Genomic DNA, 20262 nt, shown 5'->3' on the forward strand with positions numbered 1-20262 from the left:
ATGGAGAGACTCATGCAACATGATTTCTTAATCCCCGACACTTTTGTGTCCTAGTTGCTTATTAAACTTATCCTCTAGAAACCTAGGTCTCCTTTGAGAAACATAATTAGGTTACAACTTGAAGACTTCACTTCGGGATTCGTGAAGCCAGGTCTAACTATCTTTTACCTGATAGTTTGTGTATCGTGATCTTGTTCTTATTGATCTTCGAGGTTCTATCTATCTCGGATCAGGAATGAGATAGATAGAAATCGCAAAGTTTTCTTTGTCTCAAACTTTGTGATTCCTCAAGATAGATATCTAAAGTCTTCTTTGAGGTATAGCTCAACCCAAAGTATATGGATGAATGAACATAAAAAATCTGCTATTTGAATAAAGCTCTACTGTCTAAACTTGTTTAGAGAATGATCAATTCACTTGATGGTATCTGGGTGAAACTCATGAGAGGTAAGATTTTTTTTTTCTTTTGGACTGTGATCCTCTTACTGATTCTGTTTCTAGTAATAGTTGTTGGGTTTCGAAGGGTATGTGTGATGGATTTGATATTATCAATAAGCATGCATGTTGGGAAGTAGGTGATGGACTTCCATACATATATAGAGAAGTAGATGGATTCCAAGTTTAACAACCACTGTTAATAATAAATTTGTTTCAGATAATATACAAAAGGTTCCCCAGCTCTTAGATATTGACGCTAAAACCTGGAATGTTGACATGCTTCATAGTCTGATAAAATTCTTGAGATTATGATCCCATTCAATGGTAATGATCAGATTTGATGGCAACCTAGCTCTAATGGAGAATTTAGAGTCAAAACTTCTTATAAAACAGTTTTGAATGATGTAAGTGCTGAAAATGGTTTTATACAATAATTAATTAGAATATTTTCTGGAAAACAAGACTGCCAAAGACTTTCTTGCATTTTCTTTTGTATCACAAACTGTTTACCCACAAGTGATAAAACGGCTAGGTTTTGCCAAAATATCAACACCCAATATTCTCACTGTAGCACTGGTACTGATTCAATGCAACATCTCTTCATTGATTGTGAGTTTGGTAAATCTGTTTAGTCTGTTGTAAATATTTGTTTTATAAATAAAATTGCTAATGTGAACTTTCAGGAGTGGATCATCTATGTTAGATTGGTATGTTTTTGTCATTTGACACATTTGGAAATCCAGGAGCAAAAAAGTTTTTGATAATATTTAGTTAACGCCTTATCAGGTTGCCCATAATATTAAAACAAAATATTCTGTTTGGTATAGAGTAAATGTCAGGATTCATGAGCCTGCTGTTACTGTAAATGAAAATACCAGACAACAGGAATGTCCTGAAAACTCATATGCTAAAATAACTTTGACGCCTCATTCATAGATATAATAGAAATGTGGGGGAGTGAGACTGATAATGAAGAACTATGCAACTGACTGTGATGGAGTAGATGCTGACACACAAAATCTATAGACCAATAACAAGATGAAGCTTTTGCACTTTTTTTTTGATATCCTAGACTAGTGGTCGCTAGACTACATCCAAACTCCTTAAGTTGGAGTGGATTTTGGCAATTACAGGGTTCGAACCCCTACCTCCCAGTGGGAGGGAGCATGCCAACCACCAAACCACTTGGTGATTGGCAAGCTTTTGCACTCTTGGAAGCAATAATATGGCCAAAGAGGCAAGGTGTCAGGAAGCTTCACCTTGTAGGAGATTGCTCTAATGTGAATTATTAGTGATAGTTTTAAATCAATATGGTGGACAACCAGAAACATTATTAAGGGTTTTCAAAACTTATTAGTTAATTTTGAGGAGTGGCTCTGCACTTTATTACATAGAGATGTTAATCATATTGCAGATTCATTAACAAAATATGCTAGAAATCTTGTCAATGAAGAAGAATTGAGTGTTAATTTTCCTTCTTGGATCGCTATACGTTTCCAAGTCCAAGAAGATAAATATTTGTGATCCTTCTTTTTCAATCAATCTGATTCCTTTCTTATTATTAAGAAAAAGAAAAAAAAGTAAATCAAACCAATGACTGGCCACATGAGGCTATGCTACAAACAGTTCTTAGAGCAAGTCTTATGGTGGAATCCAACCTATTCCAAGTGTGGAAAAACCATGGAATGTCAAGTCTAGTAGCTTCCAAGTTGGGGTCTTCCACAGAAAATCCAAACAAGGTTTCACGGTTTGGTGGAAGGGTTCGTGGAACCCATTTGAACGCCAATAAGAATAGCGCTAAAACGCTAATAAGAATAGCGTTAAAAAAACTCTATTAAGAATATCATTTGTTTTTATCCGTAGATTTAAAATGAGTTGTTGAAATCTAACGGCTGAGAAAAAAGCGCTATTCTTAATAGCGTTTTTACTATTCCACCACTACACTTGCACTTACATCCATATTTGTTCTTACTGCAGTCCGTCCACATTTGTTCTTACTCTTGCACCATGGAACATGGAACTCTTGCACCATAACACTTGCTCTTACTGCAGTCCGTCCACATTTGTTCTGCTTCGTTGGTGTCCTAATGTTCAGTTTCAGCAAACGGTGTCGGTTCGGAGTACAATAACTTCCTTGCGCGTGCGAATCTGCATCAGAATAAAAAACCATAAGTTGGCACAATATTACACAAAGAAAGTGAACAATTAAGTAGTGAGTTCGTCTTGATTTCTTTGTTTTTCAGATTCATTCTCTTAGATTTGCCCTAATTATTTGGACTTCCGTCTCCATACGCATGGGTTTTTAGGGGTTTAGTGAGATCGCTCTTGTTTTGGATTTTACTGATTGAACTCTTTGAAGATTTCTGTTTAGGTTAATTTTGTTGTGGTTTTAGTTTTTCGGTTTATTTAATAACTAAAATTGTGTTTCAGCTTAGGTTTTTTGTAATGGCGGCAACTGAAGCGAAGGTAACAACTGAGAATTCAAAGGTAGATCTCTTTGAAGATGATGATGAATTTGAAGAATTTGAAACTAATCAAGGTAATTTTAGGGCCTATTTTTTCATTTTGTTTAGATCGATCGAAAGACATGGTTATTTATATATTTGTGTTATGAAACGTGGAATACTGTTAGGTGTTTGTTGTTTGTTTTTTTAGCATGTCGAATTATGCGTTTATCAGCTGGACAGTGTTGATTATCTCATGCGGTTTCTATTTCAGGGAATTGATATATCTGTTGAGTGTTCTCTTGGATAATTGTTATAGAGACTGAGAGTCTAAGTCGTGTGTGTCTTTTGGAAAAGATCACTAGTTAAGTATGATATATGAACCATTAATGACTGTTATGTGGTTTAGTAGTTAGGAGTATGTCTTTGAATGTGAAGTCTTTTTTCTTTTCTTTCTTTTTCCCATTTTGTCGAAGGAGTTTATTATTTTTCTTATGCAAGCATGTAAAAATTTGGAATGCATTTGAAATAAATCATGCTTGGTTGTTCAATGAAATGACTCATTTAGAAACGGTTGAACAGGTCTTGCGCTAAGTCATGATATAAGGGTTGTTTTGTGGGTTTGTATCTTTTGACGACGAGAATGTTTAGACCCACTAATCGTGACGGTTAAATGTGCAAATTTTACAAATTCTAAATGATGCTGTGTAGATGACTAGGTATGTCCTTCCAGTGTATTTTAGTGATTAGATTGTGACTAATAAATGTTCGAGCTTACAAATTTTAAATGCTTCTGTGTAGATGACTAGCTATGGCTTAACACTTGTGTAAAGTGGATACACTTTAATGATCAGTATGCATATGATTGAATAGTATATACTTGTGGTTTCCGAAAAAATCTTAGTTATTGGTTATGGTTATCTGACCAAACTTTCTGTATGATTGACATGGAAACTGTTTTGTATGATTGACAGATTGGGATGACAAAGAAGAAGGGAATGAGGTAATTGAACAGTGGGAAGATGACTGGGATGATGATGATGTGAGTGATGATTTCTCTCTACAGCTGAGGAGGGAATTGGAGAGCAATGCTGTGAAGAGTTAAGTCTTATCAACATCCTGCATTATCTTTTTATTGCTGGTTATTTGCTGTAACAAATTACTTTAGCATATGTACATCGTTTACCAATGTTTTCAGACATAGAAACTACTGATTTTCCAGCTAGTTCTTTGTTTTTTTTTGCGAACCTAATCAGAGCTTCAATGTGTGAATCCTTTGACTTAAAACTTTTAGGTATTTAGTTGATTACATCATTTTAAGTGCCTAATGTGATGTGTAGACTTCTGTGCGCAACGGAAACAAAATTCCTATTGCTGGAATGTGAATATCTGCATTTTGTTAAGACAACTCACGTAGTTAAAACATTAGTCCTTGCAATGACTGATGCCTATGATGGGTAAATCAATTCTGAATTTTATTATTTGATCCTGGTTAAAAGTTCTTGGGTTCTTTGAATATAAGTCATAGGAGAACAAACATATATAGTTGCATCATTTCAACTTAATTTGTTATTGAAGAGTTGAAAGTTACATGGAAGGAATGATCTTTTTGTCATCTCAGAAAGAAAACTCGAAATGAAGGAATATATTTGTTATCTACTCCGTACTTATTATCTGTAAAAGGTTGCGTTTTTAGTTGGACTAATAATGACTTCAAGGTGTGGATATACTTGTATTACTTGGGCTAGGGATAGTTTTAGTTTTCTATGTCTCTGCTGAGGTGTATCTGAGTATAAGTAAGTATACATGCTTCTGTATCTTTTTAGACATCACAAACAATTTTGAAAGCGTAGGATGAAACTGAATTACCTTTTCATGCTTTATGTAGAAGTCTGAATCTCCATTACAACTTTGCCATGTTCATCATCCAAGACCCAGTTTTATACCAGGGTATCATTGTATGTGAGGGAATGCTCTTTTAGATTCCTTTTTTTTTTTATATCCAATGGATCTGTCATATCTATACAAGCATGAAGCTCATTTCAGACAATTTTCACAAGCGGCAATATAGGTCGTTTAATTAGCACAATAGGGTGTTGCACGAATTGGGAAGGAAGAAGATGACTGTATTTTCTTCTTGTTACTACATTTATTTCTGTCTTCTCATACTCTATTTCGTAGCATTTTAATTTTAATTAGCGCAACTACTTGGTCCAATGTAATTTCATTGTTAGAAACCTTTTTATTTTCTAATACATATAGAGGTAGGAGGATGAGATATGCTGAACAATTTCGCGCATTGACTTGAACTTAGAGGTTTTGTAAGAGGTCTTGTTTGATCAATTCTGCAGAAGTTCTGTTTTCAAGCTGTCGATAAATGGCCGCAACTTCTGCAAGCAGAATATGAATCCGGCGAGGCTCAGCCTAACATTCAGCTGGCATTGAGTTGTTTATAGGGTAGTAGTAGTTCTTTAGGCTAATCTACGCTAAGTATTTAGGGTAAAGAAAGGAAATCTACCGCCAGAACAGAATCAATACAAACTCCTTTTTTTTTGTTTAAAGGCCGGAGTCCATACGTTAGTTTCTCATTTTAACGGTGTGTAATAATATAACGTGTTCCTGTAACCCGTTTTTTTAGATTTGAGGTATCTCCATAACCGTGTTGTGTCATTACTGTGTCCCATGACCGTCTCCATACCTGTATTCAACATTTTAAGCAATCTATGTGCATTTTAAGATTTGGTAGTTGTACTTGTACAAACGTCAAGCTTTAGCTGATTTATTGCTGGAACTTGGTATGGTTAACCCAGCAGTGTCCTGGTCTTGGTCTTGTTATTTTACATCATAATTCCTGGTTAGGACCTAGAAAACTGAAATCAATTAGCATTGGTCGGCTCTTGTAGACTTGGGTTGGATTATGAAGATGATGTTTGCATCTCTATCAGAAAAGTATATCTGTGAAATGGAAACCCCTGGTTTACCCTCTACGCCTTCTCATCTAAATTGTAATTATCAGAGGGTTGTTGTGTTGTACCTACCTGTACTGTGGAGAACAAAGCGGCAGGGGGAAGCTCCTTGAGTTCAGTTAGGCCTGCAAAAGGTTTGGATCAACCCACTAGCTCAACCTTGGAATAGTATAGTGTTAAGCTTTGGACTGGTATGGTGTTGAGCTTTGGACTAGTATAGTGTTAAGCTTTGGGCCAGGCTTAGGAAGTCGAACCCATACTAGAAATCTATTTAGCTTAGATTGAAATGACTCGACAGAATTGAGTCAGTTCACGTAGGGGTGTGCAACGGACGGTTGCGGATTAGGGGTCACCCGCAACCAAACCGTCAAAGTTGCGGATTTGGAAAATTGAACCGTGACCGGTCCAATCACTCGTGGATTTAACCTCTGCGGATCAGCGGATTGTACGGGACGGATGCGGATTAACCGCGGATTTGGAGAAGAAAGTTATTGTAGCTAGATAACGCAAAGCAACGACACTTGATGCAATAGCTTCCATAAGTTAGCCAAACATGATGACACGATGCTCCCACCAATATTGAAAACATATGAGAAGAAACAACTATTTGCAAGTCAGATACTAACAAAGATGGAGCTATCTGGTTCTAGAGCGATCATGTCCACAGGAAACAAATGGGAAGATACATATGCTCTACTCACAGCTTTTCATCGAACTGTTCATATATGCAGGAGCCCAGTGACTTTGCAGCTGGGCTCATAATTAGCATTTACCTTGATAATCTCCTAATGATATCTGAGTTCTATGGCTTAATGGACAACCTTACTGCAATGTCAATTTTCTAAGTGATTTCGCCATTATAATCTAACAACTTAGCCAAACAAAATTGGCAACACGAAAGCAAAAAGAAAACGAAAAGGTGTAAACTGAGACAAGGACATACCACGGCTTTCAAAACTCCAGTTTATAGGCAAAAGATGTTCATTCAGTAGGTCCAGCAGATAAACGAAAGAGGTCTTCTTGACCCAAACTTGGTTATCTTTCGATTTATATACTCTTAATATTATCGAAGATGAAATTAGGTTTCTGAATTTCTCTCAGGATATATAGAAGATTATATATAAAACTGAACCTTCCAATATTATTCTTAGTAGTTTTATTAAATTCATTCACTATCTTACGATGCGGATAAATCCGCGGATTTACAAAACCAACCGCAACCAAACCGCTAAACCTTGCGGATTTGAGAATTCACCCGTAACCGGCCCATAGAGTCTTGCGGATTGGCTTTTACCAGCAATTTTGCGGACGGTTACGGATGAAATCCGCGGTTCCGAATTGTATGCACACCCCTACAGTTCCGTGACGATAAAAATTCAGTACATACAGGAAATAGGAGCAAAACCTTGGGCAGATAACCAAGAGAATCCTTCGATTGCAGAGAAAGAGATTCCCTGCATTTCATTTTGAACTTTGACATGGGGAACATTGTTTCAAGTAAAATGAATAACTTGGGTAATCAAGGTAAATGGTATACTAGTGACATTTGGCAGCGGTCGGCATGATGACTGACCTAGTCACTTAAGGTTTCAAAGCAAAATTCCAGGAGGAGGAGATTGTTCTGCAGCTGTTGGAGTTTTTTGTTTTTTTCTTTTGTTATGCTGGAAATTACCTGTATTACTACTTCCCATGTCTTGTAGGAGTTTGTTGATCAGTTTACGAAGAGAGGAATTGTTGACTGTTGATCACATAGGATGTGCATGTCTCTCATTCTTGCTATTTGCCCTGTACTAAACAGTATTTTTGAAATGTTTAAAGATGGTTACTTTTCTGTTGTATTCCAAAATATTGTTAATCGACTAATTCAGAGGTCTCTCTGTCCTTTTGCTTACCGTGGGCGAAGTGATAGGATGTGATCTTTAATTAATATCAGGAGAGAAAACAACAATCTGAGTAGTAGCATAAGCAAATTCTTAGGTTTACTAGACAGAATTGAACATACGAAAGAATCAAGTTCCGCGACACAACATCACGTGGGCTAGTTACTGCTGGTTCTTTTCACAAGTGGCCACAATAACATTTGTTTCTACTTGCACTACAAATATAATGAACCCTGATTTTGGGCATATCTAAATCTTTCTAGGCATACAAAGTAATAGTCCTAATTTGGGTGATCTTACAAGGGATACCCTATGAGTAGTTCAATTACCTATATGTCCTTAAATCTTTTAAATTACTAATCTATCCCCAACCCTAATACAAAAACCTATAATCAATAAACCTAAAATCAGTTTCATTCACCTTCTTCTTCCTCTCCACAGCATCCAAACCCGTTCATCTTCTCAAAAAAAAAAATCGTCGCATCATCGCCGAAATTTGATCGTCGATTCATGAAAAGTTAATCGACGATTAAACTCATCTATATAATGGGCCGTCGTAAGCAAGTATCTCATTCTAATCGATCAATTGAACAACTTGTTGAAGAAGAAGAAGATTTAGAGAGTGACCAAGAAACTGAAAATCAACCACAAATCCAACCGGAGGAAGAGATTGAAGAAGAACCAACTCCTGAAATGAGAATAAGAAGTTTAGTTCTACAAACCCATCTCGTATTTGATGTTTTTGGTTGGTATGATTGGTTTAATTCGTCAAAAACATGGTTTGTGCGGCGGTTACAGGGTTGGGTTCGGCGTAAAATCAAGTTTAGATTTGCGCCGAACTGTTCTTCAAACTCAACCCTGAAACTGCATATGAATGATTCGGCTTAAAATGCATATCAGTTTTGCGCCGAACCTAGTGACATAGAGCCTTGTATTTAGGATCGGCTTATTCGATGGCATTAGATTTGCGCCGAATTTGTGTTGTGGAAATTTCATAAATTTTGCATGTGTATAGGATCGGCTTGTATGGTAGTACTAGTTTTGCGCCGAATAAATGTTGTTTCAATTTCATAAGTTTTGCATGTGTATAGGATCGTCTCATATGGTAGTACTAGTTTTGCGCCGAATAAATGTTGTTTCAATTTCATAAGTTTTGCATGTGTATAGGATCGGCTCATATGGTAGTACTAGTTTTGCGCCGAATAAATGTTTGAATTCATAATTTTAGGTTCGGCTTATTCGATAGTATTGGTTGTGAGCCGAACAAATGAGATCGGCTTATAAATAGTTTGTGGTATGAGCCGAACCACTCTCTGTGTAAGCTATTGAAAATTCTAAGACATGGTTCGGCTCATATGTGTTATTTCGGGTAAGCCGAGCCTTCTTATTTGTTGACAAGTTTTTGGCATTTGAAATCCATATTTCGTATATTGTATCCCTTTCTTGTTCGAAGTAGTCTTATAACTTTCATACTTGTGTCAGGACCGATGCAGCTAAAAAGAGGAAGAAGATGGAGGTAACACCTTCTACTTCTAAAACTCCCGATCCTCGAGGAGAAAGTAAGAATAAATTGGGAGCGTGAGGTAGAGGAGGCATTTTAGAAGAAGAAGCTGAACAAGTAAGAGTTGAAAGACAAGAAGAAGGAATAGCTGAAGATGAAGAAGTAGAAGGAATAGCTGGAGATGATAATCAATAAGTTCATCAAGAAACACAACCCCAAGGAAAACCCAAGAAAGACAAGAAAGGTAAGAAGGTGGAAGAACCCGAGAAAGAGAAGGACGATGCTGATCGACGGATCACTGGTTTACACATTCCTGATGAAGATGACGTAATTACACCTCGATCAGATGGTTTTCCACATGGTCTTACGGAAGATGGAAGAAATGTGTTGATTGGTTATGCCGAATCTTGGGCGAAGAGAATTTATGAGACTCCTGATCACAACCGTGCAGTCCGAGTATTGAAACACTAGAGGGAAGCGGAATGGAAACTTTCTGAAGAGGTTCTTGAGATGATTGCTTATGTACAAGCCAGTGCTTTATGGCCTGCTATCAATTATGGACATAAGGAATATGATAGTGTGTCGACCTCTGCCTTTACCGAGCGCTTTTGTCCAGAAACTTACACATTTCAATTACCTTTTGGAGAGATGGAAATCACTCCTGATGAGGCTAGAAAGATTACAGGCCTTAAAGCAAGGGGTAGAAGTGTGGATGCGGATTTTTATGACATGGATTGGGATGAGATCTACAATTTGTTCGAGGAAAGTCTTGGTTGGGATTCAAACAAAACTGAGTTGGAGTTTTGTCGATCCGTTAAAGATGTCAATTCCGTATGCACTCCCAATGGCAGAAATAAGAAGAATAAGAAGATCAAGCTGACTAACTTGAAAAAGGAGTTTGAGAACACAAAACAGAGAGTAATGAATCTCGTCAAAGTGAAGCAAGCCGGAACTGCCTACTTGCTTTATACTCTTGGTAGAGAATCTTTCCCGACACAACCGGAAACAAGGTAAATGCTAATTATCTCCAATTGGTAAAGAATCTTGAAACTTGTAACAAGTATGATTGGGGAACGGCTATGCTCGCTTACCTGATGGAACAACTTGCCACCGCGTCTAGGTTGACAAGTACAAACATCGGAGGGAACTTCACTTTGCTCCAGGTAACTTTTGGGAGTTCAGAGTATGGTTCGACTTATAACCATAAAATCGTATAAGCCGAACTTGTTATTTATTTGGTTCGGCTTATAATACTTGATCCATATAAGCCGAACAGTTCTCTGAGTTTACAAACTTTATTCTTACTTTGATGTTTCCAAGTAAAAATTGTTTCTATCACTTCAATTCCTTTGATTTTTGAATGTGGTTCTTTGGATGTAGGTGTGGATTTATGACCATTTCCCAATTTTGAACTTGGCCAAAGTATTTGAGAAGGATGTCGATTATGTTGATACAGAGCCAACTGCAGCACGGTACGAGTACGAGGACTCGAAGAAAAGGAACAAAAAACACTTGGTGGCAAGTTTGAGAGAGACGTTAGACCTACTTGGTGTTGATGATGTCACTTTTCAACCATATGAGAAGGAAGATGAAGAAGATGAAGTTGTTGAAGATGAGGATATGCCGGTAGGTATGTATCATGAGCCATTGTGGTATCCCGGTGGTTATGTTATATACGATCCTCGGGGAGTACTCCGTCAATTAGGATGCGTGCAAAAGGTTCCTTTGTTTGATGAGAAATTCAGGTTGTTACCAAAGATTGGTACTGGAACTAAAAGCACCACTTCATCTTGGGAACCAAAGTATGATCCTGATCCCACCCTTGAGTTTTGGAATAACTTAGAAGATCACACATTAGATGCGTCCAAGTTAGCACCTTTACTTGATGATCCATGTGAAGAGGATCCGGGCTATATGGATTGGTATAACCAAATTTCTCATCCCTTCATTATCAATAAGAAAAGTCAAAAGGTAGCTGATAAGGGGAAGGCGAAGGCAATCAAGATCACCAACAAGTCTACTTCCGAAGATGTAATCAACGCTTTCAAGATAATGGTAAGAATGACTTCACTTTATACTATTTTCATATATTAGTTATGTAAAAATGTCTTCAACCTCACGGTTATAAGTTGTTGACAAATGAAAAAATAGGTTGCCGCAGGTAGGGAGATGTTGAAAAAAATGAAGGCCAAACTTGGTTGCAAAACACCAATGACCGTGGAAGAACAAAAATACCTTTACAAAAAGTGGGATGCAATCATCAACAAAAGAGAAGTACCCGAGGAACCCGCACAAAAGCCTACCACTAAGAGGTCTCGACAAGTTGGTGAAGGTACAAGCCAAGATGGTGCTACCGGCCAACCCGGTAATGATGCGTCAGAAGATGAAGACCAAGGTGGAAGAAGAGGTGGTCGTGCAACTAAGAAGAGGGGTCGTGGTTAAATGCCCTTGTATGTTTCCAAGTTCCTTTTAATGTTTTCTTAAGTTTTAAGTACACTTTTATGGTGTTGCAAACACCTTGGTTCTAGGTGCTGAACTTTGTTTTTAATGGTGCTGGGAATGTGTTATGGACACCTTGAATTTCATGTTTTAACTCTGGTTCGGCGTATCCTGTAATGTTAGTTACGCGTCGAATCCTTTGTCCTTCAGGTTCGGTTTATTCGATGGAATTAGTTTTGCGCCGAACCTTTAATTTCGATAGTATGCTTTAGTTTGCATACTAACTTCGGTATTCTTCTTTTTTAAGGAAGCTAGATTTCAAAGCCTTTGTGAAATACGCCATTAGACAACTAATGGCCGAGATTCGTTAGAGATAATTTAAGATTGAACTATTATGTAAATCAGTGGAGGGTTCGGCTTAGATCTTCAAACTCGTATAAGCCGAACCTGTAAGAAGTTTCAAAATTTGAAATTCTAGCCATTACATAAACGGATTCGGCTTATGTTCAAACCTTCTTATGAGCCGAACATTGTCTATTTTTGCACAAAAATCTATGAACGACTCTTTTTTGAAATATATAGCCGTTGTAACCTGTATTATATATAGGCATACATGGTTTTTCATAATATTCAGAGCATATACTAAAAAAAAATGGCACACCAACTCATGAGTTTACTTTAGAAGAAGATTTGTCTCTTTGCACTAATTACGTAGCGTACTATCCAAAGAAGGGTGAAGAACGACGAGTGAAGGGTTTGATGAGTATGTACTACTTGGTTAGAATTCATGAAGCCTTTAGCACCGAAACGGGTAATCCTCACAACCGGGATAGTGCGGCCTTGTTTTTCCGAATTGGAACTATTAAAGAAACGGTGAAAGATTTTATAGCTTTAGTTCGGATTGTGAGTTTATATCGTCTCAAGGGTGAAACAAACTCTGAGATTGAATATCGAGCTCTAGAGGAATGGCGAAGATGGAAAGGAAAGAATTTCGAATACAAAGATCACTACTACATTCTTAGAAGGTTTCTCATTACCCGTTTAGGATATCAGAAGAATTCGATTATAAATTTATTGTAAGGCTATTATGTAACGGGTGTGTAATCCACATTTTCTATGAATTTGAAAAGTCTATTTGGAATGATATAATATTTTTTTTGTTCATGAATCATGAAAGGTTCGGCTTATCCTGTAATTCCAGTTATGCGCCGAATGTTGAAATCCATTGTTCGGCTTTCTTAAAAAATATAATACAAACCGAACCTAGCCGAGTAACTCAGGTTTTTTTTGGTCAGGTTCGGCTTGCAGTGAAATAATATTATAAGCCGAACCTTACAAAAAAACTCTGGTTTTTTTGTTGTCAAGTTCGACTTTCATCAAAATAATACTCTAAGCTGAACCTGACAGAAAAACTCTGGATTTTCATCACTCTGTCGGGTTCGGCTTTCCTTGAACTAAAGTTACAAGCCGAAACATCTCCTGTGTTCATGGTTCCAGTTTCTAGAAAACAACAAGTTCCATAACCAAAAAGTAAATCATTCAAGTATTTCGTTTTGATGGGTACATGTAATTGCAATTCTAGTCAAAATATCATCCTCATCATACACGAAAATCAAAAGACACAAAATAAGCGGATAAATCCATGAAACATTTTTATGGAGATCCTAAACGAATCTCATCCTCTTCACTGACCTCTTTCTCATCCTCTTCACTGACCTCATTCTCATCATCTTCACTGACCTCTTGCTTATCATCTTCATCCCCATCACTTGAAAACATAATTACTTATCCACTTGGAGGCTGCACATTCAAAGATATCCAAAGATCCATTTACGTCGCATAATTTGCACACCAATCCATCGCAAAATTATTTTCAAATCTAGGCCAAAAGGCTGCACTCATCAAGGGTGGTAATGAGCAAGTGGGTCTAAGTTTGAGGCCGATAAAATAACAATTTTGAACAAATCCAAGAACAAGTCTTCTATCCTTACACCATCATTGCAAGGTTTTGTTGGAGGCGCGTAAGTAAAGCTACTACCCGTCCATGAGAAACAATGTACGACGCAATCGAATGTCTCCGCTATTAAAAACCCACAAATGGGCATTGACATCCAATGTTCTTTGGTAATGATAAAATCCCCATGCAAACAACGTTCGAATGAAATGTACTCCGCTGCACCCCTGCATCTCCTCTTGCACCTGTTCTCATCATTGTCTTATAGAAATCTTTGTTTTTACGTAGGTTTTGTAACATTCGTTTCCGAATATAGTTAACTTCATTTTGAGGGGGCACATGATTGTTCTCTTCCTTAAAAGGACCAAGTTGTTCCGCTGTGACGTGATATCCACAATTTCCATCACCTTGCACGTCGTCCATTGCTACAATATGCTCATGAATTATTGGCGATAGATCTTCCAAGTACTTATCGTATATAAAATTGATAGGCCTCAAATACTTACCGGACTTATCTCTTCTAGGTCCTCTCATCCTACCAATTTCATGTACGGTCCTTTTCTCCTTTATCTTAGTTTGTGAAGGATACATCTTAGCCTTCCCGTTAACATCCTCTTTACTATCCTTTGCTTGTGCCGAACAATCATTATTATTCACCTCTTTGTTATTTGTTTCGGATTTTTGAATACTTGGACGACCTCGTTTTTTTGGAACTTTGACTTCTTTTACTCCTTCATCAACTTCTCAATTTCCTTTTTTGCCTTTTCAATCCTTGCATCATGGTATTCAACGCCGGATGGATCCCTCTTATTACCCAATAGTTCCTTGTTGGCTTGTCTAGTTTGAAAATTATTCCTTTTCTTACTCTTCCTACCTTTCGGTTCACTCTTCTGCGGTTCCAAAATATTTTCTTGGGTGAAAGGATACATGACCGGCATCATGTTGTCCCATAGGAATTTCTTTTGACCTCGGCCCATATTCCTATACATCTCCGCCAACTTTATCCATTTGCCGTGTCCCATATCTCTAGATCATATTCGTCGTCTTCGGTTGGGAGAGGATCGAAGCTTAATTGTTTCCAAAAATGATCAATATCCTCAAATGATATGATACCATCCTTATACCGAAGTAGGTCATGGCGGCATGGAAGTCCCATAGATGTCTTCATTTTACAAACACACTCTTCCTCCAAGTTGGCGCCTAATGTCTTAATCAAATCCACTTCTTCCATCAACAAGTCGATGCATAGATGTGAGACTCTATAATTTAATTCCCGTAGCCATTTACTACCATAATTCTTGTGTCTGAACATAAGGTTATGCTCGAAGGCGGCTTTTAATTCTCACAACATCACTTTTGAAATATTCATCAATTGCATCAAAAACCGTGACAAAAGTGTCAACACATCCAAAAAGGTTCTTCTTTAACCGATAATGAGTCGACTCTACCATACTTGTGGCTTAGTTGTCGAAATGTTTGTGCCGATTTGTGAAACAAAACACGAACCTTTCTTTATTAGGTTCCAACACATCTTTGACCAAGTAAGTAATGACATCGGGGTAGCCGGTCTTCCAATACTTAATAAGCATTTTAAAATTTTCTTCGTAGACATCCTCGGTGATTGACCATACCAAAGCTTCCCATTCTCCTTGTAAAGAAGCCCACAACATCTCATTATGTTCATATTATTTCAAGAATTCCTTCTTTTTCTTTACTCGTGTCTCCTCCGGTTGGATTTTAGCAATATTCTCTAATTCCTTCAACTTAAGTGGTTGAATTTTCGATTGGCATTTTTTCCTCACATTGCACCATATGTGAAACGTACAAAAAAATTGAATGCATCTGGAAATACCTTCTTAATACCATACATCAACGATGAATCTTGATCGAAAACGAACACTTTAGGAAGAGCACCCTCCCGGAAGATTAACTTCAATTGTTCTAACGCCCAAACATAACTCTCTTTCTTCTCGTTTTTCAAGAAACAAAAAGCCACGGTGAATGGTGCCTTTGTCGAAGTATGCCCCACAATGTTCATCAACGACATCTCATATTTATTAGCCTTGTACGTGAAATCCAATATAATAACTTGTGGGAAGCATAGAGCCAATTGGACGCATTCCGGGTGGGCAAGGAAAAGGTGTGTGACTTGACCGAACTCATCCAACTTCTTTTGGCAAGCGTAGTTATTCTTCAATCCTAAACACATTACTTGTTGCATCACCATCCTACCTTGCAAATTGAGTCTTTTAATCTTTTGTCTTGCATTGTAGATAGTTTGCATAGTCGACTTGTTATTCTTGTTGTCCGCCTTCAATTTGCTAAGAATCCTAGACGGTGGCAAACGTGCTCGTGTCATTTTATCCACTTCTAACATCTCATCGGGTTTGAGTCGCGCTACTTTCGCATGTCCATGCAGGTCTTTGGGACGTGGGTGGTTATGACGACAATTCATATCTTTATTCATTATCCAATATTGATCTTCTTTGTTCAAGGACTTATTCTTGAGGTTGAAAACGATCTTGAAAGGCAATTTCTTTTCTTCGTCTTCGTCCTATTCTTTCTCCCGGTCTTCCCAACGTATACAGTACCCTTTTTAACCTTGCTAGCGCCGGTTCCACTACGCTCACAAATCATTTCAAACCGATCCCATCGTATTTGTTATCCTCTAACTAGTACACAATTTATCTTCATCGCGTGTTCCTCAAGCCAATCCAGAACTTCGGGTTTAGTTTTCCATCTTTGCGTTCATTCCAAAACAAGTAATTAGAAAGGTTCATTCCAAAACTTTGGAATATTCCGACAACATTCCGACAATATTAAGGTAAACAAAAGGTTGTTAATACCAAATCATTTTGGAAGTGATCCTTGGTATCCTCGTGAATTATGTCTACTGGATCAGGTTGATCTTCCATGGGTACGATCTACAAAGAATATCACAAGGTTCAAATACTTGAAAGGAAAAATAATAGAAATATTCGGCTCATACAATAATCATATTATGTGCTGAACCCTGAACATTTAAAGGTTTCGGCTTATACGATGTTCTCAATATGTGTCGAACCAATAAAAATATTTCAACCCAAAAATTAAAAAATTATGTTCGGCTCATACGATAATCATATTATATGTCGAACCATGAACATTTAGAGGTTTCGGCTTATACGATATTCTCAATATGTGCCGAACCAATAACAATATTTTAACCCAAAAAATAACAAATTGATGTTTGGGTCATACTATTTTCAAAATATAAGCCGAACCAGTAATTATTTTTTTCCGGCATATTCAGGATGTTGTTCGGCTTACTATGAAACTTTCATATAAGCCGAACTAGTGTCTAGCAAAAGAGTTGGAATTGAAAATTATAGGTTCGGCGCATGCTGCAAACAGATTCAGTGAGCCGAACCGTTCATCAATTGGTAGATTCGGCTCATAGATGTGAGCCGAACCTCAACCTGTTTCGCCGAACCATGATCCAAAAAACCTAAATTTTGATAATTGAGAGCTATAGAAGTGAGATTAAGCATAGGATAGAAGTGTATCTGTGTATCAAAAGCATCGGGTTCCTCATCAATGTCTTCATCATCAGGATTTGGATCATAAAAATCATCATAATGAGTTTGAGCTTGAGTTTGAGTGGGTGTAGAATCATTCTCATAATCTAAGAAATCAGCCACTTGGGAATCATTGGTGTAGTTGATGTATATTTTCCTAAGTTTTTAGATGAATTATGACCCTCCTTATCCTCCATTGAATCAAGAATTAAAATATTCTCAATTTCTCCTTCTCTTTCTCTCCTTCTCAATAAAAACTTTGATATTTTTTTTCCCAAAATTTTTCATCTAACCTTTATAATTCTGAAAATTATCTTAATCACTAAACAAAATATTTAGTCACCAATCAATATGACTAACACTAATACGTAAAGGGCAGATTTTCCATTAAAAAAATTTGGGTTAAGGGGTTATCTGAATTTGCTATTTCACAACCTTTTTTGTCTTTATTCAATATACCTAGAAAGATTTCAGTATGCCTAAAATCAGGTTTCAATATAATGGGCAAAATAGTTTGCACGTAAAGCACCATTATACTTGTTTCTACGAATATAATGGGCAAAATAGGTCATGATCTCTTCTTGACCTAAGGGGAAGAGTGAGAGAGACAAAACGCGTTAACCGGTAAATAGACCAAGTTTGGATGAAAGCAACAAGAGAGGGCTAGCTAGATGAAAACATTTAAGTTGTTGGATTATTAAAGTAATCAAAAAGCTGTGAAAAGAATGGATGGATTCATAACCCGACAGCCGGCTGAAATGAATACATGTTAATAACTAACGTCCAAACTTTACAATTTCTTCTTCAAAACAACTATGACGATATATGCCTATGTATTTTACTTGTCCTTTTACATTACCCTCTCTCTCTTTCTTTGTATAAAATTCTTAACTCTCGCCCTGTCCTTCTCTCCCTCCTCTGCTCTTTCTCACTCTTTTGCAATCATCCACAAGAAACTACTTTCCATCAACAACATCATGGAATCAAATCATGGACAAGACGAGACACCAAAGAGTTCTAGCGAAGAAAGCAATAACAATAAGCTCGATAACGATGATAATCAAGTGGTCAACAAGGATGATGTTGCAGCCGGTACTACTCGATCTTACTATGAGTGTGTATTTTGTAAGAGAGGTTTCACTACTGCACAGGCCTTAGGTGGACATATGAATATCCATAGAAGAGATAGAGCTACTAGGGTACGAGAACAACCTGTGGTGCCCGTCAATGTTCTTTGTTCTCCTCCTCCCATGTCATCAGGCCTGCAGCATATTGGATATGCTGGACCGGGGTTTCCCTCGCCGGCTACTAATCAGTACTCACCATGCCAAATGTATTTTCCTCCTTCAAGGTCGACTACTAACATAACTGAAAATGTTCCTATAGATTGGTGTACAAATTTGAGCTTAAATATCGGCACTTCATCACATACAGAAGAAACCGAAACAATGATAGATGGAAAAGATGATGAGTTGGATTTAGAGCTTCGACTAGGTCATAATCGTAATCCATAGGAACTAGTGTATAAAATAATTAATTACTTACGTTATATATGGACAAGAGGTGATGAGTTTTTTTCTTTTTGATCATCAGACGTGATGAGTTGATGATAGTAAGCATATGGTGCTCTACATAGACATGCAGATTTTCAAGAGGAGCTAAGAGTGTGGGTGCCTAAATTGCGGGTGCCAGAACGAGCAAAGAATGAAGCAACGGCCAGATCATTTGAACAAGAGTGTGGGTGCCTAAATTGCTCTTACAATATTATCCAAAGATAGTAGATGATTGATTGTGTTGTCATTGGACCAGTGAATATTTAGATTAAGAAAATTAATGAGGGTAACAAAGAACGGCGTCTAGTATGGGGATCGACCTCTTACGAATTTGCTAATTATAAACATATTTTATAAGTTTGCATTCCAACGCCTAAATTTGCCTGGCTTGATTGGGGTAATACCCAAATTAATTGGGGTATACCTAATAAGACAAAAGCTAAGTCATTTTGAAGTAAAACAGGCTACCCCTTAACCTTGTATTTTCTAAATGGCTAATATATATTCTTGTTTAATTAACACTAAAAATTCTGATTAGGTTGAGTTTTGATGAATTAATTAAGTAGATTAAAACTTATTTAAGTTATCAAATTTTATTTTTGATTGAACTCATGTGGGAAGATTTTTGATGAATTTTTTTTTTTTGAGAACTTTTTTTGCAACGAAAATGAAAACATACTACCCAAACACTTCTAAAAAGGAGATTGCAAAGCTAATGTATGAAATCATACTCAAAATTAAAGAAGAAATCAACACTTTTAGTTTTGAAACTATGAAAAGTCGGCAGGGTCGACGGATGAAGAGCATGCCGACTATATCTGACCGGCAAGGTCTACGGATGAATAACATGCCGACTTTATCCGGACGGCAATGTCGGTGAACGAAGAAGATGTCGACTTTATTATTTTTGACACACAGGAGACTGTTGTAAATGCTTCACTAGTCGGCATCTTATTGATTTTTTCCTTGCCGGCTACCTTATAGTCGACAAGGTCGATAAAAAATACCATGCCGACTATAGGATTGTTTGACATACAGAGAAAGGTGTTACAAATGCATAATTAGTCGGCAAGGTTTTAATTTCATAACCTTGCCGACTAAACAATAGTCGGCAAGGTATAAGGGTGAATACCGTGACGACCTTGTAAATATTACTTTCAGAAACAAAACTCTTTGAAAAGACGGCATGCTATTTGTCTTACAACCTTGCCGACTAAAAATAATATATGAAAAGTCGGCATGTTGTTTATCCTATAAGCTTGCCGATTAAAAATAAATATGAAAAGTCAGCATGCTCGACAAACAAATACCATGCCGACTGTGTAACTAGAATTCAACAATTTCAAGTTTTCTGATCTAATTTGTCATTCAAATAACAAAACAAAGTGCTAGAATGAATTTGAAAGGATTAATCGACAATAAAAAAAATCATAATCGACGATATTTTTTCATTTGAAAATGATGAAATATAGAGTAGGAGAAAGGTATTGATCATTAGATTGATGATGAAGGAGAAGGAAAAAAATTAAT

The 20262-nt window shown here is 37.1% G+C and overlaps 2 protein-coding genes across 3 annotated transcripts; both read left to right on the forward strand.

Annotated features, from left to right (window-relative positions):
• The first annotated feature begins 2436 nt into the window (after positions 1 to 2436).
• LOC113319039 (protein DSS1 HOMOLOG ON CHROMOSOME V-like) lies at positions 2437 to 4210 on the forward strand. 2 transcript variants are annotated; one of them, XM_026567341.1, is made up of 3 exons: positions 2437 to 2650; positions 2869 to 2977; positions 3857 to 4210. In XM_026567341.1, exons 2-3 carry the CDS (start codon positions 2884 to 2886, stop codon positions 3985 to 3987), a joined length of 225 nt encoding a protein of 74 aa, XP_026423126.1. In that variant the 5' UTR covers positions 2437 to 2650; positions 2869 to 2883; the 3' UTR covers positions 3988 to 4210. The 2 variants fall into 2 exon arrangements, with proteins under 2 accessions (XP_026423126.1, XP_026423127.1); XM_026567342.1 differs by having other exon boundaries at positions 2447 to 2650; positions 2874 to 2977.
• A 13904-nt stretch (positions 4211 to 18114) lies between these two features.
• LOC113317925 (transcriptional regulator SUPERMAN-like) lies at positions 18115 to 19091 on the forward strand. Its single transcript, XM_026566036.1, has one exon. The coding sequence runs from the start codon at positions 18157 to 18159 to the stop codon at positions 18691 to 18693; it is 537 nt and encodes a 178-aa protein (XP_026421821.1). The 5' UTR covers positions 18115 to 18156; the 3' UTR covers positions 18694 to 19091.
• The last annotated feature ends 1171 nt before the right edge of the window (positions 19092 to 20262 follow it).

This window comes from Papaver somniferum, chromosome 10, assembly GCF_003573695.1.
Source record: "Papaver somniferum cultivar HN1 chromosome 10, ASM357369v1, whole genome shotgun sequence".
NCBI lineage: Eukaryota > Viridiplantae > Streptophyta > Magnoliopsida > Ranunculales > Papaveraceae > Papaver > Papaver somniferum.

What these genes read in the sequence shown, in the direction of transcription:
- LOC113319039 (XM_026567341.1), top strand. Translation starts at nt 2,884, where the DNA reads ATGGCGGCAACTGAAGCGAAGGTAACAACTGAGAATTCAAAGGTAGAT. An exon ending in AGAATTTGAAACTAATCAAG is followed by an intron (nt 2,978 to 3,856) that starts GTAATTTTAGGG and finishes TATGATTGACAG; the next exon opens with ATTGGGATGACAAAGAAGAA.
- LOC113317925 (XM_026566036.1), top strand. Translation starts at nt 18,157, where the DNA reads ATGGAATCAAATCATGGACAAGACGAGACACCAAAGAGTTCTAGCGAA.